The sequence below is a fragment of the Cladophialophora bantiana genome, assembly GCF_000835475.1.
Source record: "Cladophialophora bantiana CBS 173.52 unplaced genomic scaffold supercont1.10, whole genome shotgun sequence".
Classification (NCBI taxonomy): domain Eukaryota; kingdom Fungi; phylum Ascomycota; class Eurotiomycetes; order Chaetothyriales; family Herpotrichiellaceae; genus Cladophialophora; species Cladophialophora bantiana.
The window spans coordinates 638,097-663,329 of record NW_015971584.1 but is presented as its reverse complement, the minus strand read 5'-3'; the positions used below and the strand labels follow the sequence as shown (position 1 = coordinate 663,329).

Sequence of the window (25,233 nt, the reverse complement as noted above, 5' to 3'; positions counted from 1 at the left end):
GCAATCCGGTCCTGGAGAGGGGTGCGCCCGCAATGGAAATCGCAAACACAGAAAACCACTCCAGACCGATTTACGCGTGGTGGAGACGTGGCTAAGGGCGCGTCTCATCCAGACTGCGGACCCTGGATGCCCAGACTTGCCAGACTGGCAAGCCACTGCTTCCGCAGGAAGATGTGGTGTTCCACCTTCCCAGCCACTCGCCTGGCAGCCACTGCACCCGACGCAGGCCCAACCTCCGACAAACTCCTCAACCTCCCATCTTGCCTGGACCAACCTGGACCTTACAATGCTGTCGCTGTATTCTTGTTGCAACTTGTTCTTGCTATACCGCTCTTGACTAAACTGCCTGATATCTGGGATAGCACCCTGTTGCGCGGCTTGAAGATTGGACTTCGCCTTGACATTGGGTTCCCAGGTCCGGCAGAAGCACCTTCAATTGCTTGTGAATAACACCACTTCACTGCTGCATGTGCACCACACAATGACTTCAACACCGCCTCTTCAAATCGCATCGACTCCTCAGACTCCCCCGACTCCTCTACATGGCCCTGCTTATGACCGTTCTCATTCCTACCCTAACCGACGATCTACAAGAACAAGCTCTCGAATCGCATCCAGCAATCTACACTCAACTCCCGATGGGCACCAGAAGGAAATTGAAGATGCGGTGACCACCCCGCGCCCATCAAGACAACCAAGATCCAAAGCGGCACCTGGAATTCAGTCTCCAGAATTGACACCAAAGCACAAGGCACCTCGTCGTGTCCAAGTCACCTCTCCCCCTTCCCCCGACAACGACAATCTCCCGCCGACCACCAACAAACCTCCTCCCTCCAAGTCGCACCTTCAACCCATGGCGTCTTCCTCCACCACAATCTCTGACGGCATGCTTCCGACTCCGGTCAAAACTCCGAGGAAGAAAATGGTTCCCAAGGCAAGCAAGGCGGCTCGTGCACTCTTCCAAGACACTACCACCAGTTCAAACAAACTGGCGGAGTTTGAACCAAGCCCCCGAAGAGATCGAAGGAACAAACGCTACAACGGCTTCTCGCTCGAAAGCTTCTCCGCCGAAAATGATGACAGCCGTGGGCAGGTTCAAATTTACACCGACTCTCGTGATAGAGTTCCCCACGTCGACAATAGCGAGTCTAACCCCTTCCTCGATCGGATGATGAACGGGGAAACTTCTTCTACTCGCAAAATCGCCGGGACCTCCAAGCGCCGCAAGGTTAGTGGAGAGAGCAAGAAGGTGGATCCGCAGGTGGAAGAGGCTCTTCAGAAGGATGACGGCATGGTTTACGTATTGTAAGTTGCGCACCTCCTGTCATAATTCCCGATGCTGATAATTTCAAGCCGTGGCAAGAAGGTCTATCGTCGGTTTGACGATGACGAGGATGAGGACGAAGAGATCGATGCAGGGGACCTCGGTCTCTTGGAGCACACGCCCAAAGGCTCAAATGTTAAGCGACTGAGGACCCTCACCCGTCGATCAGTTAAGCCCAAACGGCTTTTCCAGACTGAAGCTCAGCAAAAGGCACGCGAGGCAGAACAGGAGGAGGAGGCCTTGACCGACATTGAGGAACCAACCCGGGGAAAGGGACATTCTTCAGCAGCAACAGGCGACAATGGATCAATCGACATTTCCCCGAATCCAGTGACAAGGAGATCACTTCGCTCAAGCGGCCCAGCTCCTCCCATACTAGAAGAAGCCGACTCACTGGGTCCCAGCCGTCGTTCAACACAAAAAGCAAGTCCCTTTGACTCGTGGCCAAGACTCAAAAGCGGAGGACGGTCTGTAGCTGGCACTCCCAAAGGGAAGAAGCGCAGCGCGGCGGATGCAGTGGATGACGGTGTTGGGGTCCTAGGTGTCGAATCCAAGAAGTCCAAGGCTTGAGATGGTGCATGTCAGCGTTGAAAAGGTTTTGCGGGTTGTGTCCCCAGGAAATTCTTCTCGACTGTGGATTACTAGGATTGTATAAGATGTGATCTTGGACACAATAGCAGTCGCTTTCCAGATGAGGGATTTCGAACAAGATGGTATCGCTGCTACCGCCATCGCTTTGTGCGCAGGACTTTCCTATTCTTGAAGCCTGTCACGACGAAGTGGATGAGGTGGTATGCCTGACTGAGATATTTCTATTCAAAGAATGCAAGCTTTGTCCTATATGCTTTAAGGAGTGTATCTTGAGCTTAATAATCAATGAGCTTTGAATAAACTTGGTGTTTCAACATACGGAAATGTTTTGTTGGTCCTCTGCTGCTCGCCTTGTATCCCTGGTCGCCCATTGAGCTGGCTTCGGATCGCTGCATCGCAGTGATCGCACTCGGGTTTGTGCACGTGACGAGGAGTGCCAAGGCTTCGTGCCCAAGGAGAGTTGACGCCTGCAGATAACTGGTCGCTGGACTCCAACTCCATGTCCATGCAAAAGAGGCCAACGCCAACACCAACACCAACTCACTCCTCTCCTCCCCCCGATTGTTCCTGCATCTTCACTTTCCATCAACATATTCCTTCTCTTATTCACACGGGATACCCCGTTGCCTCTTACCACTTCTAGACTTTACTTTTACCTCTCTCACCCTCACACAAATTACAAACGTCAATTGTACAACGTGGCTGAACTCCCCGCAAACCCTTCTTACCAGCGCCGCCCTTTTCCAAGGTCATGAATGCTTCCCATGATCCTCAGTCCTGCCGCGTCCGGCCCCTCCTCACTTTCAAAAATATCCGCGACTCAGATTCTCCTGCTGCTTGATACCATCAGTGAAAGAGAGGGAAAGGCGAAGTGGGACTCCAAGAGGGAGAAGATACAACGACTGCTCGATTCCAACGGCATGGAGGTCTTTGCCCAGTTTTTCCGGCGAACCATCACCCTCAACACCGCCGCCATCTTTCAGGGTGCGAAAGACTTCGATCAGGGAAGCTACAAGTTACTGCGGGAAGAGTTGGACAAGGTCGCCTCGGACCCAGAACAGCCGTCCAAGATTGCCGAGGCCATCGACACTTCCAAGGAAGACTTGTTCCGCGAATTTGACCTCGTTACCTTCATCCAACACTTCTTCGCAGATACCCTTCCTCAAGTCATTCTCGCCGTGGCCTTCACAAAATGCGCTCGAGTCGATTTGAGGACAAAGGCGGAAACATTCCTAGCCGAGTTTGCTCAAAGCTCTCTACGCTCTCTGTCAGAGAGGCGAGGTGGGAACGCACAGACATTCGCCATTGAGAACATCTGTTCCGTGATTGAATACTTTGCCATAGCAGCCGCAACGATTACGCAGCAGCAGAAGGATGATCTTTGGCGTGCAGTTATCAGCCGGTACACAGGTAGCAAACCCGAACAATTCTATGGTGCCTACCAACTCCTACGCCTCCCAACTGAAGCTCGAGACATCGCCCGCGGTCTACAGCGGCATGGACCTAAGGCGGTCGCGTCAGACCAAGCTGCGCGAGATTTTCTCGCGTCCTTTCCTGCAGCTAGTGTCACAGAGGCAGAGGTTGCAAATGCCCTCCTATTTCTCGTCTTCTCCATCAACCAACAATATGACATGGCAAATTTGGTGGATGCTTTCCGGGCAAAGCAGCTGGACTGGAATCTGGTTATTCAAAGATTTGATATCCCGGGTCTCCGATTGCGCAGGACAGATTTTCCAAGATTGTACAGATCTTTGCTACACGTGGCACAGGAAGACCCACATTTCGACGTCCAGAAAACCTGGGGAGGGAGATGGCAGAATCCAGACACGCAGATTTCCTTCCTCAGTGGATTTCTCGCTTTTTCGTCGACGGACATCCATCCTACGACAATACCCCGTCTCCGTGAGGCTTTGCCCCGGGAAGACTTGAACAATTTCTCTCCAGAAATGAGACGACTGATCAGTGCTGAATTTGACGGGCCATACGTATCTGCCGATGCATGCCAGGCCATTTTCGAAGTTGTTCTAGGACCCGGTACCGGGACTGATGGAGAAGATCGACTCGATATATTGCAGGATGTATACCACAATCACCCGGCCACCTTCCTCCTATATCTGGCGAGGACCAATGCAAAGTCGTGGGTGCCAGACCAAGAAAAGTTTATCGCTGAATGCTTTAGCTTGTTCCTCGAGAAGCAACGACCAGACTATCGACCAGTCCTTGAAACACTCGCGTCTCAGTACCCGCAATACCTGTTCGAACTTTGTCACATCGTCTTTTCGCTCGATCCTCGACAGACAGAAGTTATATACGAACGTGCCCAAGAATTCGGTTGGACTGAAGAATTCCTCAAACATTGGTCAAACCCTCTGGCACTTGACATAGCCTGCATGAGAGACAAGATTGATCCAGCATTTGATCTGGACCGCTATCTCTCTGAAGCCGCTGATGGACAGACAAATCTGGGCATGATTCTCTGCAAATACCTCCGGATCAAGGCGGACGACGAATTTCGTGTTCAGCGTGGCGACACCACTCCGCAATCCATTCCTCTCACTCTCCGAAGTGTACATACCCTCCTGGAGAAGCTTGAAGACCATCTCGACAATCGTGAACTAGTCGAGGCTGCACAAACTACGTGCTTGCAGACATATCCTCGGTTGATGAACTATGGAGCCGGCTTCGATGATATATTGGAGAAAAGCAGCGAAGAGAAAGGCAACAAACTTTCCGAGGCCATAGACAAACAAATGTCGGAATTGTTTGGTCGCATGTACCGATCGGAGTTGTCGATTCGCGACATGGTAAACGAAATGCGGAGGTACAAAACTTCTAGAGATCCTGACCAGCAAGATCTCTTTTGCTGCATCGTCCATGGTCTATTTGACGAGTACGTTTGCTACAACGAGTATCCAGAAGACGCGCTGGAGAAGACGGCGCTTCTATTTGGAAGTATCATAAAGTACAAACTGCTCCCCTCAATCCCTCGAGACTTTGGCCTCGCCCTCATACTCCGAGCTGTTCGCGAACACGAACCTGATAGCCTCATGCACCGCTTTGGTATCGAAGCCTTACTTCAAATCAGCGACCAGCTTTCGGAATGGCCTGGGCTATGCAGTCTACTCCTGCAAGAGCCTTCCCTGCAACACCCCGAAATCTTGCAACGAGCAGAAGAAGGCCTCCGTGCACAGCAAGCTGCTGGAAACGGTCAGGGTGCAAACGGCGTGTCAGGTACTCACGCAACAAATGGGGATGATATTGTTGCGCCGGACACGGGCCGTGGCTTTCGAGCCTTGCGCGCTAACCCTCCTCCTGCTTCCGCCCACTTTCGGGATCCGGATCAGAAAATCCAAGAGAAAATTCTGTTTGTCATCAACAACCTCTCGAAAGATAATATGTCCAGCAAATTGGCAGATCTGAAAGAATCGTTTACTCCTGAGCACTATCAGTGGTTCGCTTCATACCTGGTAGAACAGCGTGCCAGGTTAGAGCCGAACAACCAAGAGATGTACTTCCAGTTTGTCAGTATGCTCAATGACAATCTGCTCATGTCAGAGGTTATACGCGAAACCTATGTCAGCATTGTCAAGATCATGAGCGCCGAGTCGACGATTAGTTCAGCCACGGAAAGGAGTCACCTAAAGAATCTTGGAGGCTGGCTCGGATCCCTCACTCTCGCGCAGGACAAACCGATTAAGCACCGAAACATCTACTTCGTCGATCTCCTCGTGGAAGGGTATGAAACTCAGAGGCTGGTTCTCGTAATACCATTTACGTGTAAAGTCCTGGCGCAGGGCGCGCACTCAATGGTCTTCGTACCACCAAACCCCTGGCTGATGGAAATAGTCGGAGTTCTGTTGGAACTTTACCATTTCGCAGAGCTCAAATTGAATCTCAAGTTTGAGATTGAAGTGCTCTGTAAAGACCTTAAGCTCGATTTCAAGAAGCTTGAACCTGCTACGATCATTCGAGACAGACCACAGACCGAAGACGACATGACAAACATTCCGGCGCTACCAGACGGGCTGGAAAACTTTGACGACATGTCCTTGAATGGTGCCATAACGCGCGCTGCCCGCGAACGACTTTCCGCGCCTGAGATTATGGCAACCCTTCCAAACCTAGAGGACGTGCTCAAGTATCCCCCCACATCTGGCTCGCCCGCAGATCAAGCGATGGTCAAGAGCATCATCTACCGCGCTTTTGATCAAGCTATCCAAGAAATTATCGCGCCCGTTGTCGAACGGTCGATCACAATAGCATCTATCTCAACTGCCCAGCTTGTTGCTAAAGATTACGCGCTCGAGCCAGATCCGGAGAAGTACCGCACAGCTGCTAGACAAATGGTCAAATCCCTTGCTGGTAGTCTGGCTCTTGTTACGTGCAAGGAGCCACTCCGGATGAGTATCTCCAATTACATTCGCCGTCCAGCCCAAGACGATTTGCCAGAGCATCTTTTGCCTGAAGGAGCCATCTTGATGTGTGTCAATGATAATCTGGACACCGCGTGCTCATTCGTCGAACAAGCGGCCGAGCAGCGCGCTGTTGCTGAAATTGACCAGGTCATCGAGGCTGATCTAGAAGAACGCCGTCGATTCCTTGCCGAAGGGGGAACTAGGGATTTCATTCCGTCAGGAATCAATCGTTGGTCGGCATGGATACCAGAGCCCTACAAACAAACCGTCGGCGGTCTTAACGAGGCACAACGGGCGGTCTACGAGGAGTTCGACCGCAGAGTGCATGGAATGAACGCGAGCCATATTCCCAATACCTCCGCCGACTCCACCGGGCGCCAGATCCCTGACGTCCTGCAAGATGCTCTCACAATGCCGAACTTATCTACACCTGCTGACCAGCCTGTGCTGCCTCATCAAAGTCCATTGGTCCAACAAGAAAGTCGGATGCTCTCCGCAATACAGCAGCCGCGGGTCAATGGCTTTCCCGAGACATTGCCACCTCATGATAGAATCACCATCCTCATCGAAGACATTCAAAAGGCGGCTAGGGCATCTGAAGCGACACGCCTGAAAGATCTGGAGAAGAACAGCTCAATCTTCCAAGACTTCCGCCAGATCCTGATTGTGCTCACCTCTTCCACGCGCCCAGCAGCCGATCTTCTGGCCCGGCAGATCGCAGAGAAGATCTGCCATATATTTGTCACCAAGCCTCCAGAAGGTCCTCTCGAGGCGGAGGTCTTGGCTTTCTTGCTTTCCAAACTCTGTCAACTTTCTGACCTCATTGTCCGAGATGTTCTTAGGTGGATGACTGCCAATGAAGACTTGCTACTGGCCAGCTCCAACGTGGTAGTGGCGCTGATCACGACAGGCTTGATGGAATTTGCCCGGGTCGATGTCGCGATCGCTTCGGTCATAATGAGTCGGAACATCCACGGCCTCAATGTCCTTGCTGAAATTATGGATCAGACCCTCTTCACTGACGAACCTACGGCTCTGCGGGCAGACTTTGCACATAGCCTGGTTGCGATGTCAGCTTGGGTCAAGGAGAAACCAGATCTTCCGGTTGCCCCTGAAATCAATGCAAAACTAAGGGCTCACGGCATGCCCGAATTTGTCAGCGTGGAGATCACGGACAAAGCCAAGGCGAAACAGGACCAAATGCGCTACGTGTTCGACGAGTGGGTAGGCATCTTTGAAAGCATTGGTCCCAATGAGAGTACTTGCGCAGCATTCCTCAAAGAGCTCCACAAGGAGCAGACGATCAACAGCACTGAGGATCTTGCCGAATTTTTGCGATTGTGCATCGATTCGTGCATTGAATGCTACGACCGAGAAGCGCAGAGTCCTAGGGGAAGTGTGGATGTGGCTTTCTCGCACGCGGATGCGCTTGGTCGCCTAGTGATCATGCTTGTCAAATTTCAGGGCGATACCAATGGGGCGGTTCGACTCAGCAAAGCACCCTACCTTGAAACTATCTTGACGATGCTTGTGTTGATTTTGAATCACCACCAGATCATGCGAGGAGTGGCTTTCCACCAGAGACTTTTCACGCGACTGTTTGCGAATATGCTCTATGAGTATTCGGCAGCTCGACTGGACATGACTGCCGACCACAATGACTTGATGTTTGCCTTTGCTAAGTGCTTCAAGTCTCTGCAGCCGACGTGGTTCCCAGGATTCACCTACGGATGGTACAGCCTTATTATACATCGGGTCTTCGTTGCGGGTATGCTAAAGCCGAACAATCACGGGGGATGGGATACGTACCGAGAGCTCATTGGTTTGCTCCTCCTCTACATCTCGGAACTGTCACAGACGGCTGGTTTCGACCTCTTGAATCTGGATCTGTACAAAGGCACATTGAGGAACATCCTCATCCTCCTCCACGACTATCCCGAATTCCTTTGTCAAAACCACTCGTACTTTTGCTCGCGGATCGCATACGGCATCCCACAGCTACGGAACCTGATACTCACGGCGAAACCATCGGCATACCACGATCTCCCGGACCCCATGACGCCAGGGTTGAAGATTGAACGACTTGAGGAGATGAAGAGACACCCGATTCTGGCGCGGGACTTTGACAGGCCACTCCAACAGGCGGACCTCCAAGACATGGCGCTTGGGGCGATTCGAAAATCGGGCGAGATGGAAGGGGCCTTGAAGCAGATCAAGCTGGCCCTCCAAGAAGGGCAGAAAGAGTCGACGACCATGGCTCCGGCGAAGACTGTGGAATTCATGAACGCTCTCGTGCCATTCGTCGGTCAGGAGGCGCTCGGCAACTCCCCCGGGAGGTTCGACTCTAGTTCAGCGCCCGTGATGTTTTTGACCAAGCTTGCTGTCAGCCTGGGCTATGAAGGCCGCTACCAACTCCTCAATGCGATTGCGGACCAGGTTCGCTACCCCAGCACGCACACCGACTTTTTCTGCAAGCTGATGCTCCACCTCTGGGGATCTGGGAGTGGGGATGAGCAACAGCGCGAACTCCGGGAACAAATATCACGCGTGGTATATGAGCGGCTCACGGTTGCGCGGCCGCACGTCTGGGGGATGACTATTCTGTTTCTGGAACTGCAGCAGAATAGCAGCTACGGCTTCTGGGAGAATCTGGCTCCGGACGCCAACATGCAACAACGCCTGCAACAAGCGATGCGAACGGCGCACTAGCCCCTAAGCTAGGGGCGATCCCTTTTCGGAGGGGGTACATTGATTCGGATTGTGCATATTGTGTTGAGCTGGGGGGAATACAGACCGAGACCGTATGGCGCCCAGCCATTGGGTTTGACCAATTCCTTTTCTTTGTACACTTGATCTCTCGATTTTGTTGGAGTGATGCCAATATGGGCATGGCAAATTGTCACCCCTGCTGTATCATGCATATGACGGAGCGATGAAGGGGAGGGCATAGGATGGGAGTGAGTGCACTGGATGAACTCTTGGCCCCTCGATATGTAATGGCAGGAAAGGGGCCCAAAAGGCAAAACGGGGGATAATCATAGCATGAAGGGACGACCGGAGTTCTGACGACTGGAAAGCACTGCGCCTGGAAAGGGACCACAAAAGCAAGACTCTTATTTTGTAATGCTCGACTTGTTGGGCAGGAAAGAGGAGAGCGAGCTGGGCGAAGGAGGATCAAAGTTGACAAGGCCGCGTAGGGACCATTTGCAGAACAAGGCTGTGTTTGTTGAACCGAGCTGCCACGGCACCGAGCATGGAGATCTACGGCTCACCATGCTTGGTTGAAGAGCAGCTGTGGCGACCCGATCCGATATTTTTGTGTATCATAGAAGAGAAGCTTTGGAATGGACATTCAAGTCAGACAGACCCGTTGTTTTTTGGTGTGTTTTGTTTTGTTTTGTTTTTGTTTTGTTTTTTCTCTCTCCTGGTGATCTCGGTTTCTCGAGTAACGTGTTGCTTTGTTTGGCGGAGAGAGAGAGGCTACAAGAGGAGAATGAGTGTGACACGAGGTGGTTCGATGATGGGCAGGGGGGACACGAAGAGAGGAGATGAGGGTGGTTGGTAACTCACACACTAACAAGCCCAAGAGGCCAGCTGAAAAAGTAAATCGGGTGGAGTGACATCATGTGGTTCCAAGACCCTCAGATCCATGCAAGTCCATGCCAGTGACATATTGGACATATTGGACATAGTATCAGTGACCGTCACCGACTGGGGCGCCATGGCCGGTTCGTTGGGGAGTGGCTTGGGAGTGGCTGCTCCCAATTGACATCATGTGTTTGTTGCTGTTCAGCCGCTGCCGTCAAAACTACGCATCCCAATTGAAAATGAGGTGCCCCGATGCCCAGATACATGGCTGGCAGCTGCTGGTACCCGTCTACGAGGTGACCTGCCAACTACAAGTAAACACAATTCGTCATCTGTGAGCTCATTCCACACTCCCTTCTGCCCTGGCACCAGCTGGCAGCTCATTACCTGGCAACAATCCCCCCAAAGTGTATAATAGACGGTCGCCCTCCATTGCGCCGTCAACCATCTTCCTCTCAGGCCAATTCCCGCTCTCCTTTATGCCCTCGCTTCCTCCTCGCTTATTCCCCCTTCTTTCGCTTCTCTCCCACAAGCGAGATCTCATCTTTCTCGCTTGACGCAATTTGGGGCAAGGCTGGAACTCCCCCATTCCATCTAGCTAGTCGGTCTGACAGTCAATACAATGGACGAGGCCACCATCTCCCACGTCCTGTATCCTCGACAGGTTTGTCCACTCAGAAGCGCTGACCTTGACTCTTCTGACCTTCCGACACACACAGTCCCAGGGATCCAACCAAAACCAAGGCTCCAACTCGCTGTCGAGCATCCTCTCCACCCTCATCCCTACCTTGGTCATTGCGGCTGTCGCCTTTTGCGCCTTTCTCTTCGTGCGCACTCGCTATGGCCGGGTCTATCGACCCAGAACCGATGACAGACTGTTGGAGAAAGGATGGACTACTCCTCGATCCGACTCGGGCTTCTTCGGCCTCCTGCGCAATTACTCCTCCCTGCCCGATGCCTACGTCCTAGGTCACAATTCTCTTGATGGCTATCTCTGGCTGCGCATGCTCAAAGTCTTCATCTTCATGAGCGTGGTGGGCTGCTGCATCACTTGGCCCGTGCTGTTCCCTGTCAATGCTACTGGACATGGTGGCCAAGAGCAACTCGACATCCTGAGCATGAGCAATGTGACCAATCCCAACCGATACTACGCCCATGCTGGCGTCGCCTGGATATATCTGGGATTTGTCACTCTTCTGATTGCCCGCGAGAGGCTCAACTTTGTTGGTCTGCGCCGCGCCTACTTTCTCTCGGCAGCCCATGCTCAACGCCTCTCTTCAAGAACCATTTTGGTCATGGGGTTGCCTCACGATTACATGGACGACAAGGCCCTGCGACAAATGTTTGGCCCTAGCGTTCGCCGGATTTGGCTGCAGACCGACTGCAATAAGCTCGAGGACGACGTGAAAGAGCGGCAGAAGACAGCTTTGAAACTGGAGGGTGCCGAGATGAAGTTGATCAAACAGGCCAACGCCAGTCGCCTGAAGAGTGAAAAGAAGAACAAGGCCGCAGAATCTCCCGAGGCCACCGGGTTGGAACCCAAACGCTGGATCAACCAGAAGAAGCGTCCTACACACCGATTGAAGCCCCAGCTCTGGAAGAAGGTGGACACCATCAACTGGTCGCGCGGGAAACTCAAGGAACTCAATCGATATGTCCAAGAGCAGCAACATGAGCACCTCGATCTCAAGCACAACAAAGTTGCCGCTGCCTTTATCGAGTTTGCAAGTCAGACCGCGGCTCATAACGCCTACCAGTCGATCGCACGGGAATCCCGAACCAAATTCTCCCCACGATACATTGGCGTTCAACCCAACGAGGTTGTCTGGAAGAACTTGGGGGTCAGCTACACCTCGAGAAAGGCCAAAGTTATGATCGCAACCATAATCATCTGGGTCATGGTCATCTTCTGGGCGATCCCCGTGGCGTTCGTGGGCTCGCTGTCCAACATCAACTATCTCACAAACAAAGTACACTTCTTGAGTTTCATCAATGACATCCCCAAGGTCATCTTGGGCGTTGTCACAGGCTTGCTGCCTGTGGTGCTTTTGGCAGTCCTGATGGCACTTGTGCCCATATTCTGCGGACTGCTAGCGAAGTACGCCGGCGAGCCTACTCAGTCGGCCATCGAGCTCAAGGTCCAGTCCTGGTACTTTATCTTCCAGGTGGTCCAGGTATTCTTGATCACTACATTCACGTCCAGTAAATTGAATTCATCCAACCCCCCCCTGGCCGGGTCATGCTAACCAGGAAACTAGGTGCCACGGCGGTCACAACGCAAATTATCCAGGATCCGGGCTCCGCGCCGACCTTGCTCGCGACAAACTTGCCCAAGGCATCCAACTTTTACATCAGTTACTTCATTCTCATCGGCCTGTCGCAGGCAGCTCTCCAGCTGCTAAACATCGTGCCTTTACTGATGTACACCTTGGTAGGCAAGCTGTTGGACAAGACACCGCGAAAACGATACAGTCGGTTCATCAACGTTGCCGGAATGAGCTGGGGCGCAACGTATCCTAAGTTCACTCTTCTGGGCGTCATTGCCCTGTCATACGCGTGCATCGCGCCGCTAATCCTGGGTTTCGCCGCGATTGGATTCTGCCTCCTCTATCTGATGTTCAGATACAACTGGCTCTTTGTCCTGGGTAACAAGGTCGACATGAAGGGCGAAGCATACTCCCGAGGTTTGAAACAGCTCATGACCGGAGTGTACCTTGCGTCTTTCTGTCTCATTGGCCTTTTTGCGATTGGCTGCAGTGAGAGTGCCAGCAGCGCTGGCCCATTGGCCATCATGGTGGTGTTCTTGGTGGTAGTAGTCATCTTCCAGTTCTTGTTCGATCGGGCGATTGCACCGATGGAGCAACATATGCCGCTGGAGCTGTTGAACGGTAACAGGTTTAGCACGGTGATCATGGAACAGCTGATCGATGAACACCAACTCAAGCACGAGGATATGGAAGCGGGCTCGTCGAGTCGTGGGGATTCTGTTCCAAAAGAGTCAGGATTCGCCAAAGAGGAGAGTGTTGGCGATACCCCTGGGGCTCATGCCCAGTCAAAGTCCCCACCGTTCAACTTTCTGAGTCGTCGCATCGAACCGATGGCGCTCAAATTCTACGAATCAAACAAGAAGATCATTCCCGATTCGACCGACTCGGAAGCATGGATCCCAGGATACACCTCGGAGGAATACGAACAGGCCTACCTGAACCCTGCCATCACCGACCCAAATCCCGTCATTTGGCTGGCCAAGGACAAAGGCGGCGTGAGCGGACTGATGGTCGCCGAGAACTGGGAAGCGGGAATCCAGAGCACTGATGAACATGCCGAGTTTGATGAGAAGAACAAGCTCGTCTGGAGGGAAGATCAGGTCAAGGAGATGCCCTTGTGGCGGAGGTTGGTCAGGTATTAGGCTAAGGAAAAGGATGTTCGGCGGATGGTGTTGGGTTTCATGGACGATGGATATGGATGCCAGGGAAATGGAAAGGAAACAGGAAAAAGTAATATGTGCTTGTGATGAAATACCCCCCTGGCATGGAAGGAATAGGGCAGAATAGCTCTCATACGACTTGTCACAGTGGTTAATGGTAAAGGCTTGATCTGTGGAGACATGTTTCTTTCTGCCCGAAGGGCTTGTGTTGACCTGGCCACTTGCTATAATACCTCGCACCAAGTGGTGGTGCAGCTGTGTTTCCGCAGTCGACGTCATTTTCCATCACGAGATTTCGACGCGTCTCGACTCTCAACTGCTGCTTCACAGTTCACGTCGACCAGCTTGTTTCAATGTGACCACGCCTCAACGTGAGCTGTGCTTCGAATATGCCGTGTAATTGCCTCAAATGACACGGTGAAAATGACCACATGAAGCCAGATCCCTCTTCAGGGCAACCCATTCTAGGCATGCACTCAATATGGCAGAACCGCCCTACGACGACGACGACGACGAGCGCCGCGATCCACTCGTCCAACGAGCGCTGGTATGTCTTCCCTGCTACTGACGAGCTCTGCCTTCGTCTCACTGTACACAGTCGCTGGGCCTCACTCCCATACGAATCTTGACCTCTCGCGCTGCCATCAAGGCCTACCTCTCTACCATCCTCTTCCTGGGCACCTCCACGATCCTTCTCGCCCTGTCCTCCACCGCGTATGCATTCTTCTACTACAACTACATTCCGCAAATCAGCCTTGAAAGCGTCCTCTACTTGCAATATGGCACGGAGTTCCCTCCTTACGCGACGGTGGCGCTGGACACAAATGCGTTGGTTTCGCAGCAGGCCTACAATGTGGAGTTGATATTGGACATGCCTCGCACTCCCACCAATCTGCAGGCTGGCAATTTCATGCTGGATCTGTCCTTGTTGGGTTCCAAGAGTGTGCCTGACGCGGTGTCTTCATGGTTGGGCAATGTCACAGTGGAAAATGTCCTCTATCACTCCCGGCGACCGGCTATTTTGCCTTACGCGTCTCCCATACTGTCGCTCAGTCACACAATACTCCATTTACCCTGGCACCTGCTCAACTTACGCGACCTGGATCGGTCTCACTTGGTCGTCCCCATGTTTGAAATGCTGGTGTTCCCGCGGGGTGCGAGAACTGTGCCGACCCACGCAAGACTCGAGTTGCAATCCAGCAGTATTTTACAGGTGTATGATGTGAAATTGGCGTTCAGAGCAGAATTCCAGGGCTTGAGATACGTCATCTACAACTACCGAGTGATCAGTTTGGTGATTTTCACGACCCTGTTTTATGGCGTGAGTATCACGAGCATGGCGCTGGGGTGGGCTGTTATTTCGCATGTGCTCTCAGGTGACGCGCAACAGAAGAAGATCAAAATGGAAGCGCGAAATGGAATTGCGACCGACACGCCGATCAAGACCGAGCATGAGTCGTCCTCTGCCGGCGCCGCCAAAGTCAAGACGGAAGATGAGGCCGAATCGTCCGGTCCGCATGGCGGTGGCCTGGCGCTCTCGAACATTTCGGATATGCCTGCGCAGTTTCCTACTGAGAGAGGTCGGCCGCCATTGTCTTATCCTGGGCGTCCCATCTCCGCCGCAGAAGCAAGAGAAGATCTTGAAGCAGAGGAAGATCGTCTGAGAAGGCCCATGGGACCAGGCGAGGCTGCGGATGACGAAGATGAGGGAGACTTTGAGAAGGAATGGATCCGCGGGAGGCGGGTTGAAGGTGATTCCGGAATCGGAACCAGTATGGAGAGCGAGCATGCGGGACTGGGGGATGTTAGGAGAAGGAGCTCGAGAGGTCTGGGGAAGAGATGATGTTAAGGGAGCGGCACAGATTTCATGACCGGACTTTCTATATACCCCAATGGTTCACCGTCTTTCAACCACCTTGTGACGATCTTGGTTGGTCACCTCTATCTATATCTATTTGCTCCGACCAGAGCTAATATGCTCTACGAGCATCCCTCGCTCTAACTTCCAAGGACAATCCACGACACGACACACCAGAAAGCAATCTCGCAGAGCCAAGGAGCTGCTGGAAGAAGGACCATGGGTCACAACTTGGACGCCCTGGCGTTTCTACGCGGCGTGGTTTCCCTCTCAAAGTCCCTGAATCTCTCATACTCGGCCAGACAGGCGGGATTGCGCACGGTCGAACTGACCTTGACGTTCTGGCCCGAAATGACTCTCTTGACCGCGACCTCAACCTTCTTGCCGTTGACCGTGTAGGGGATCTCGCGGACTTGCTCGACGAACTTTGGCACGTGGCGCGGCGACAGGCCGTCACGGACGGCGCTCTTGAGTCTCTCGACCAGCGCCGGCGTGAAGTCGGACTCGTGCCCGGGCGCCATGATGACGAATAGGAAGACCGTCTCGTCCTTGTCGTGTGCCCTGCGGCGGCCGACGCACAGCGTGTCTGAGATCAGGTTGTTGAACAGCGGTCCCTCGACGATGTTGTATACCTCGCTGCTGCCGAACCGGATCCCACTCGGGTTCAGCACGCCGTCGCTGCGCCCGAGGATCTGCAGCCCCTTGGTGGCCGGGTTCATGACGATGAAGTCGTGCTGCGCCCAGACGTCCAGGTAGTCATCTTCTGCGCCGTTGGCATCGCCGTCCGTTGTTCGTACCTCTGTTCCGCCGGCGGCCTTCTTGACGATTGGGAATTTCTCAAAGTACGCCTCCCGGTACTTCTGGTGGTCCCTTGTGTCGCCCCAGAACTTGCACGGCATGCTCGGGAACGGCTTTCTGCACACCAATTCCCCGGGCCTGCCCTCGTGCGCGCACGACTGGCCCGTCTCGCTGTCGAGAATGTCGCAGTCGTGGCCCAGCGCCCACATCTGCATCTCGTTCGCATACACGGGACCGGCGGGGTTCGTGGCGATCCAAGAGGAGGCGATGTCGGTGCCGCCTGCGACGCTGGAGAGGTGGATGCGGCGCGGAAACGCGCGGTAGAACCAGTGGAACTGCTCGCCTGTCAGCGTGGCGCCGGTCGTGGTGACCAGCGCCAGTTCCGACAAATCGAATGAGTCCGGCCGGATGCCCGACTGCTCGAGCTCGAGCAGGTAGCGCGGCGAGGTGCCCCAGTAGGTGGCGCGATATTTGGCGCAAATCCTCAACATGGTCGACGGGTCCGGGTGTAGGGCGCCGCCGTCGTAGCAGATGACCTTGCTGCCCACGGAGAGGTGGCCGTTCATGACATTCCACAAGATCCAGCTCGTCGACGAGAACTGGAACACGGTCGACCACGGACCCAGCCCGTTGTGCAGCAATGAGATCTTCTTGTAGTTGAGCACCGACATGTGCGGCGACACGATGCACTTGGGCTCCCCCGTCGTGCCCGAACTGTACACTATCACCAACGGATGGTCCGTGGGCAGACGCACATACGCCATTTTGTCGCCCGCGCGGGATTTGCTGAGGAACTCGTGCAGCGAGATGGCGGCCCAACCGTCCAGCGGCGTGATGTAGTCCACGTTGCGCTGCCGGTGCGGCCGGTGGCAGGTCGGGACGAAGACGAGGCTCGGCTTGGCTTTTGTGGTTGGGAGCGCCTGGAGCACCTGCATGACCTTGCCCAGCATGGACGGCCGGGTGCCTCGCACGGCCAGGTCGACGTCGGCGAACAGCCACTTGGGCTCGACCTGGGCGAACCGACTCACGCAGCCGGCGACGCCCAGGTCGGGTGCGACGGAGGTGAAGATGGCGCCGATGGACGCGCTCGCGAGGAACAGGACGACGATCCAGACCGAGTTGGCCATCAGCCCGGCGATCACGTCCCCCTTTTTAATACCCCGACGCACCATGGCCGAGCGGGCACAGCGCACAAGCTCCGTCAGCTCGGCCCAGGTGACTTCCTCTGGATCATCCAGCCGGCCCTCGCGCAGCCCGACCAGCGCGACGTTGCTCGGGTTCGCCGCTGTGTTGGGCACCAGCACGTTCTCGGCGTAATTCAGCCGCAGGCCCGGGAAGAAGGTCGGGATGTCGCGCAGGCGCGCGGCCGGGTCGTACGCGATCTTTGTATGTTTGGGCAGTGCGGGGACGATCCCGCAGTACGAGTACAGATCGATCCAGAAGTCGTGCGGGTTTTGCACCGACCAGGCGTGCAGCTCGTGCGAGTCGCGCAGCCGCTGCGAGAACTTTGCGTTGACGTGCTGTCGATACCGGGACATCGGCGGCGCTTCTGGGTCTGGAGGCGTCCATAGCGGCGTTGGCGGAGAAGTGCTGCTGCTGGTGCTGGAGGTGGGACTTGAGTTTGGACTTGGACTGGAGCTTGAACTAGAGCTCAGGCTGGAAGTGCTGTTCAGGGATGCCGACGAAGACGAAGACGAAGACCGAGACGAGGGTGTTGAAGTGCGCGATGCTCGCTTGCTCTCCTCCCGATACTGCTTGGAGCAGTACTCGAGCGGAAGGCCAACTGCGTTGTAGTAAGCTGCTGGCGCTGTCGGTGGTGAAGACGACGACGACGACATGGTGGTTTCCAACAAAAAGCCTCTTCTTCTTGGTCCCTTTTAAACAATCTGCACAGTGGTCGAACTGATTAATCAATCTATGTTGTATTGCATAGTACGTCCTGTTGTATCCTGTGCTGTATTTGTATTGCGGTGCCGCAGTGTAGTGTTGTATCGGTGTAGTGTTGTGTCGTGTAGCACTCCGTAATGCGCAGTATCCTCTTTCTACTCCGTACCTTGGCCTCCGGTTTCTCCCTCTTTTTTCTCTCTGTATAACAAAAACAAAGCCCCCTAGGGGAAAAAAAGGGAAAGGATGCGATGGGGACACGGAAAAATGAAATCTAAAGAGAAAATTGGCTCAAGATTGTGGTTTGTAACCGGGTACTCGGGTGAGGGAGGGCGGATTGGATTGCGGATCGTAGCCCGGTCGCCGGATATTTGTCCCCCCCCTTGTGGTTGAACTTGTTGGAGACAGCCTCGGCAATGATGAACAATACAGAGTGTGTACGGGATATACCGAGTAGGCAAGGCTGAATGAGTCTGGAGTGAGGGGGAAAATGGGAAAGGACAAGGGCAAGGCTGGCAGATGGAGAGTACGAGGCTGAGGCAAGGCTGTGTGCGGGGGGATCCTGAAAACGCCGACACAAGACATTATGTACTTGTTACTGTGTACCCCGTCCTCCGGGTACACTGTTTGGTGCCGTGGGGAACAAGCCTGCAGTATCGGATGCCAGCGAGTGGCCCACCAGCCTCGCCTCATCTGGGGGATAACGGCACAAGAGGCCCGCTGTGAATCCGACATTTCCGCAATCGTCCACTGAGTTCGTCATGTTTTATATTCTATTAACCCGCCGACAGGGGCGCACATCCGATACTATCTACGAGACCACCACTGCAGGATATTCATCGTGAAACAACTGGCTGGAATCAGTTAGTTCAATCACTTCCGCCACCTCCATTTGATTTCCATCTCTGGCAATCTCAACGCCAGACTGCTCATCACAACACTGACGCTACTCGCCGCCATGGCTATACTCGCCCAAACCGGACTGAACCTCCACCCAGCATGATTGTCATTCGCTCCAATGGGAAAGAATACCCCCGCCGCTACCGGGATCAAGCACAGATTATACACTGCCGCCCAGGCAAAGTTCAACTTGACTCGTAAAAACACCCGTTTAGCGAGTTTCACGAGCGAGAGGATAGTATTGAGGTCGGAGTTGAGCAAGATGAAGGATGCGGTGGTCACTGCGACGTCAGAACCAGAAGAGAGCGCGATCGAGACGTCGGCGGCAGAGAGGGCGGGCGTGTCATTCGTGCCGTCGCCGACGAACCCAATGATCTTGCGTCGGCCCTTTTTGCTCGACAGATCGCTGGAGGATAAACCTTGCAGCTCGCGGATATAGCTGGCTTTATCTTGTGGGAGAACACCTGCACGGACATTGCTGGCCGGGATCCCAAGCTGCGAAGCGATGGCCAAGGCCGTAGTTTGGTTATCACCCGTGCACATGTGAATGTCGAGTCCCGCATTCCGTATAGATTGGAGGACTTTGGGCGCTTCAGAGCGGATTGGATCTGCGATGGCAAAGATAGCCAAGGCCCGATACGATGATGGTGACTTGGCTTTCTCAGCGTTCTCTGGTATCTTCCGAACTGCGAAGATGGACGTTGAATGGCCGAGGGATTGGTGTTTCCGTAGAAGGGGATTGAGGTAGAAGTCTTCTCCTTTGATCGTCACCATCACGTCATCCCTCTTCCCTAGTATCCCCGACTCCGGATTTCCCAGTCGGTAAATAGTCTGTAAAAGTCTCTCGTTTCCAAGGGCAATTTCGTATCGCGATGTAGACGAGCTTCCTTTGACCAGAAATCTGCCCGTCATCCCCTGGCCAGGCACTTCCTTGATCTCCTCTTGCTCGATGGAAGTATTGGTCGAGTTCTCGGCACAGTAACTTGCAATGGCCTTCGCTATTGGGTGTGTACTTGATTCCTCCAGCATGCGAGAGGACGCTAGTATGATGTTTTCATCAAGTGTCGGGTCGCTGCCGTCACTGCTCTGGATTGGTTCGAAGTCAGTGACTCGCATTTGACCTTCGGTCAATGTACCGGTCTTGTCAAAAACAATGACGTCCAATTTCGATGCCTCCTGAAATGCCTCGCCACCTCCCTGGACAAGGACGCCATGTTTTGCTGCCAAGCCGCCCCCTACGAAGAGTGCGGTGGGTGCAGCAAGACCGATGCCACATGGGCAGGCGACAACAAAGACGGCGATCGCAAACTCAAGTGACCAGAAAGGCCATCCTCCTTGACTCACATCAAGCCATGCTTGAGGAAGTGCTCCGGACAAGCCCAAACCCATCCAGATTACCCAAGTCATGATGGCGATGAGAGTGATTACCGGGACGAAGTACCCTGTGAGAATGTCTGCAATGCGCTCAATGGGAGCTCTTTTCGCCTGGCCTTCACGAACAACGTTGACGATTCGGTCCAGCATGGATGTTCCGCCGACACTAGTAACTCTAATCCGGACAGGATCGGACACGTTCACAGATCCTGTATAGACTTCATCACCATAGGTCTTCGTGACTGGGTTGGATTCTCCGGTAAGAGAGCTCTCGTCGAACAGAAACGTGCCTGTGTTGTCAATGACTCCGTCAGTTGGCGGAGAGGTTCCGTGTGGGATCTGAACCAGATCGCCAGTCTCCAGTTGATCGACTGGAATGGTTTCGGTGCTACTGGACGCTTTGCCATTTACGCCATCCTTCACAAGGAGTGCAGTTGAAGGCCTTAGGTTGCTCAGCATCGCAACTGCGTCGCCGGTTTTAGTCTTGCTGTAGGCCTCCAAGAAGCGGCCAACGAGGATGAAGAACGTGAGGAATGTCACCGTGTCGAAATAGGTATCCGAAGAATGATGTTGTCTCATGGTGGTTGGGTCACTTGTGGCATCCATGATCAGGACAGCCAACGATGAGAAATATGCGACTGCAGCACCGGCACTGATCAGTAGATTCATGCTGCCAAAGCGATAAAACCGCCGCAGGATGGGAATTTTGCTGTTCGGCCTCCACATGGCCTTGATCTCCTTGTATGCGCGGACATGGAAAAGATCTGTACCGAAAAACATGACTGGCGTGGTCATGAAGAAGAGTGCCCACTCTATCCGCATAGCCTGACCCGCTAGGATGGGCTCTTCCCACCATTGCCTCGTTGGGTCGGATTCAGGAACCAAGCTCATGTACACAACCCCAATGATGAGAGTGGGAATAGCGACTATGCCAGTAAACAGCAGCCGCCAAAGAATATGTTTCATCTCTTTTCGCTGTAATCGACGTGATCGCTCTTCAAGCGTTGGCGGGTGATACACACTTGCCTTCAACGCTTCGTGTGAAGCATCGATGGCAGCAATGAAGCTGCGTATATTGAGATGAGGCGAAGGACGGTAGGTGATGGTAATGACCGGGTCTTTCAGTGTGGGGAGTTGAGTTACGGTATACGCCGAACCGCTGACAGTTGATAATGCAGATTCGATAGCGGTCCTGACATTCTCGGGACAATGTTCACAATACATGCCGTCGACCTTGAGTTGCACTGTCCTCTCTTCTTCTGGAGCCTGGGCTATTTTGGAAGTGTCCTCGAGTTTGACGACAGTCGCACCATAACCCAGGTCGTCAATCTTCTCCAATATTTTGTCGAGATGCTGCTTTCCGGGGAATACGACAACGCCGCGACTTCCGACGAGGTCGATATTGACATCTTTGACGAATTGGAGCTCCTGGAGACCCCGGGTAATCGTGCCAACACAGCTTCCACAGGTCATCCCCTCAATACTCAGCGTGACCTTGAAATCCTCGCTAACAGCATCTGACGGAGACTTCTCTTGCACTAATGGACGTGTATCATCAATTACGGCTTCGTAGCCTAGATCTTCAATTGTTTCAATGAGTTTGTCCGAGTTGCTTTTGGGCCCGTGATAGACCACTCTTGCATTGTTCATCATTAGATTGACACTTGCCGAATCCACGTAATCCAAATTCTCAAGCCCCTTTGTGATCGTGCTTGTGCAAGATGCGCAGGTCATCCCGCCAATTGATATGGTCGCAACATAGTGTGAGGATGTACTCTCTTCCCCTGCGCCGTCAACGGCTTTGTTTGAGGGCTTGTCTCCAGTCAGTGTGTCGTCCGAGACCGCGGCTTCCTCATCGGCAGGAGTCTTTTTCGTAGGGGCTTGTCGGCGTGATCGCATAAGATAAGACCACGATAACTTTGGCCTCGATGTCTGGCCCTTTTCTCGCTGACATGCCTTGCAATTTTCAATGTGCTTGCGTTGAGCACGAGACATTAACCAGTGGGGTCGTGAGAGTCGGGCGTTCGTGAGGGTCGGTGACACATCGTAGTCGTGAGACTGGACACCGTCGGGGCGGATGGTTGTGACATGCTGGACTTCGAAGGCTGCTTTGATCAGTTCACTAACAATGACTTCTCGGGTCGAGTCCTGAGCGTGTTTGACACGAATAACTTGGTCTATTAGTGAGACAAGGATGGACTGGACGCCGGGAACTCCATGGAGTGTATCTTGAACATAGGACACGCAGGAAGGGCAGTGGATGTTTGACACCAAGAAGGTCGTTGTGTAGGCCATAGCGAAGTGCAAGGGGAAAGAGGTGGGCAACACTGAAATCGATGATATAGATCATAGGAAAGTGGCACAGAAGTGAACATGTTCAACTGTTTAGTTTTTATTCCTCCACGGGGCATTGAGAGGTTTGTGCGTAGGAGCAATTCCGCGGATTTCACTCGAAGATTGAGTGCTGCATTGAATTAATGATAGGTCGAGAAGTGATGGATCATTACACGAGGATGCGCGACTTGTGCGTAGAATGACGACGGAGAGGAAATTGGCCGTGAACCAACTGCCAAGCCATGGCAAAGTCGTAGCCTGCGAAATACCCAGTACAAGGCACGCGAGGCTGGATGACATAATCAGTGTCATATGTGCATCGAAGCTTTCAATCACGTGCTACCGCCCCCTGCGACTTCGAGTCGTCGCTTTCTCCTCGACCTCGAGCCTCCCTCCATCGACGACGAGAAGCTGATACCAAGACATTTTACCTCTGTATCGGCACTGGCCTGTTTGCTCTTCATTGAGCCCATGCAGTTTTGATGCAAGACGAGGCTGCTGTAATTCCCACCTTTCTTCCAATCAAAGCCTGGAATCACACGTTCAACTGCTCCCCCAGCGGTCTCAGCTGGCATGGCCTCCCCACCGACAAGTTCCTCTGTTCCTTCCGATAACTTGAACGACCCCAAGAATCATGTCATCCACGATGCCAACGACGACAACAACATCAATAAGTCGACTACGCAATCCAGTCACGTCTTCAATATACATGCTGTTCCTGCCCTCAGTTTTAGTGTCACACACGACGACGTGAATAATCACCCCGACTTGCTGGATCACCACCATACCGCCAATCAGTATCCGCCACAATTGAGCTTCAGCCCAACATCTCATCCAGACTCGGGACCTCACCGAGGATCATTCTCGGATATTTTACCCCACGGTCATGTTCCCCCTCCGCCCATCAATGAAAGCATGCCCAAATTGAGCGATGACATGTCCAATCCTTCCACAGGTGCAAACACCAGTCTCGACGATATGCAAAACGATAGCGATCCTGATATTCGGGATTCGACGACATCTTTGGGAATAAATCAAATTTCCGCTTCTGTTGCCAACACCGACCACACGTATAATCATCCGGTCGCCGTTATGGGCCCGGGTGCGACACCTGGTCCTGTTGGAGATGGAAGTGACCCTACAGCGGCAGTTAACAAAAGCGCTGTATTTCGAAACAAGCAATATCTTCTATCAGACGGGTCAGTGGTCTCTGGTAAGGGGCTGGGTCGAGGCAGACCAGGTATCAAACGAGGGCCGCGCAGTCTCAGGCCGGCAAGCGGTGACCAAACTTCATCCCAAAAGATACCTGTGAACGCTATTGGCCCCCCTTCTTACCACTTTGTAGCTCCTAGCAAAAAGAGAAAGAGTGCTGCTTCCGATACCTCGGAGTCTAATCTACGAGCTTCAATTTCGGAACCTACAACCACGCCATCCCGCGAGAGTTCAGAGGAATACAACCCTTCTGCACACACTCGATCCGGGAGGCAAGTACAGAAGCGCGTCTCGCTTAGCAACGATACTGCTGTGAGGGCGAGCCCTTCAGGGAAACTATCTCGCACCAACTCTACCGCTAATGCCATGTCCAATTCCCCGGCGTCCATAAAAACTCACCCGAAGATTAAACGCAGGGTCTATCGCGGCCGTGAGCAGTTTGCACTTTGTGAACATTGTTTACGCGGACATGGCCCTCCGGGAAATGTGATTGTCTTCTGCGATGCCTGCAATAAGTGCTGGCATCAACGCTGTCATGAACCCCAGATCTCTACGCATACCGTTGCCGACTCGAAAGCTGAATGGTTCTGCTCTGAATGTGACCGAATTTTGCACGGTAAAAAGAAGGACAAGAAGACACACGGCAAAACGGGCTCTCAACCTGCAGTCGTGGCTCCCCCTATCGTTGAACAGACACCCACATTTACAGGGCCGCGGGTGGGAGGTCGTTTCCTCCGACTGGAGCAAAAAGAGGCATACCTCAAAACTCTTTCCAGGGATGACCTCCTGTCTCTAGTTCTGCAGGCGTCAGACCTGGCACCGGACTTACCTCTGTTTCAAGCACTTGCACCACCACCTCCTCCACCTTCACCTCCACAATTGGCGATGCCACAAGCGCAGTTCACTTCTACGTACGTCACACCGGTATCGAAGGTGCCTCGTTTCGGGGACAATGATACTGGTGATGACAACGAGATAGATGAAGGCTACGATGGATACTTTGATGAACATGCCGCATTGTACCCCAAGCCTGGGAATGGGGTGCAATTACCGCCAGAGAGCGACGATTTGCATATATTGCTGGAGGGCAAAGATAGCACGACTTTTAGTCATTGGGTACGAGGAATGCCTGGGAATCTGTTTAGCGGGACGGGAAACGTCTCTTCGACCATTTCCTGATGGCTAGACAGAAGGGTGTTGTTCTTTTGGTCTGCTCATTTACTTGTGTACCAAGTAGATTCGAGCAGTCAATCCCATGTCTATGGTGGTCCGAGTCCACTGCTTCCATGACTACAGATTGTGACTTCGGATGTTATCTCCCCCGTCGCTCGCTATAGTCGCCTTCTTATCCAAGTTATGTTTTTCTGATGTCAATTCTGCTTGACCTCTTTGAGTTGATCCAATCTGAGTGTTAGGGAGGTTGATTAATTGATCGAAAAGAGAAGATGTATCCAGAGTGACACAAGACGCCCAGAGACGCTTTACATCCGGAGGAGATGGGGACAGGATGCCACAGTGCCAAGACTTC

General features: G+C 53.2%; 7 protein-coding genes across 7 annotated transcripts; 5 read left to right on the top strand and 2 right to left on the bottom strand.

Moving 5' to 3' along the window:
- Positions 1-481: 481 nt before the first annotated feature.
- Z519_07145 (uncharacterized protein) lies at positions 482-1,894 on the top strand (the record flags this gene model as incomplete). Its single annotated transcript, XM_016764880.1, has 2 exons — positions 482-1,305; positions 1,354-1,894. The coding sequence occupies 2 exons, from the start codon at positions 482-484 to the stop codon at positions 1,892-1,894; spliced, it is 1,365 nt and encodes a 454-aa protein (XP_016618830.1).
- A 785-nt stretch (positions 1,895-2,679) lies between these two features.
- On the top strand, positions 2,680-9,039 carry Z519_07144 (uncharacterized protein; the record flags this gene model as incomplete). Its single annotated transcript, XM_016764879.1, has 1 exon — positions 2,680-9,039. The coding sequence occupies one exon, from the start codon at positions 2,680-2,682 to the stop codon at positions 9,037-9,039; it is 6,360 nt and encodes a 2,119-aa protein (XP_016618829.1).
- Positions 9,040-10,540: 1,501 nt separating this feature from the next.
- Positions 10,541-13,327, top strand: Z519_07143 (uncharacterized protein; the record flags this gene model as incomplete). Its single annotated transcript, XM_016764878.1, has 3 exons — positions 10,541-10,582; positions 10,638-12,120; positions 12,177-13,327. The coding sequence occupies 3 exons, from the start codon at positions 10,541-10,543 to the stop codon at positions 13,325-13,327; spliced, it is 2,676 nt and encodes an 891-aa protein (XP_016618828.1).
- Positions 13,328-13,826: 499 nt separating this feature from the next.
- Positions 13,827-15,188, top strand: Z519_07142 (uncharacterized protein; the record flags this gene model as incomplete). The annotated part of the gene is made up of 2 exons (XM_016764877.1): positions 13,827-13,892; positions 13,944-15,188. The coding sequence occupies 2 exons, from the start codon at positions 13,827-13,829 to the stop codon at positions 15,186-15,188; spliced, it is 1,311 nt and encodes a 436-aa protein (XP_016618827.1).
- A 239-nt stretch (positions 15,189-15,427) lies between these two features.
- Positions 15,428-17,839, bottom strand: Z519_07141 (acetoacetate-CoA ligase; the record flags this gene model as incomplete). The annotated part of the gene is made up of 1 exon (XM_016764876.1): positions 15,428-17,839. One exon carries the CDS (start codon positions 17,837-17,839, stop codon positions 15,428-15,430), a length of 2,412 nt encoding a protein of 803 aa, XP_016618826.1.
- A 919-nt stretch (positions 17,840-18,758) lies between these two features.
- Z519_07140 (uncharacterized protein) lies at positions 18,759-22,454 on the bottom strand (the record flags this gene model as incomplete). Its single annotated transcript, XM_016764875.1, has 1 exon — positions 18,759-22,454. The coding sequence occupies one exon, from the start codon at positions 22,452-22,454 to the stop codon at positions 18,759-18,761; it is 3,696 nt and encodes a 1,231-aa protein (XP_016618825.1).
- Positions 22,455-23,066: 612 nt separating this feature from the next.
- Positions 23,067-24,884, top strand: Z519_07139 (uncharacterized protein; the record flags this gene model as incomplete). The annotated part of the gene is made up of 1 exon (XM_016764874.1): positions 23,067-24,884. One exon carries the CDS (start codon positions 23,067-23,069, stop codon positions 24,882-24,884), a length of 1,818 nt encoding a protein of 605 aa, XP_016618824.1.
- Between the last annotated feature and the right edge of the window lie 349 nt (positions 24,885-25,233).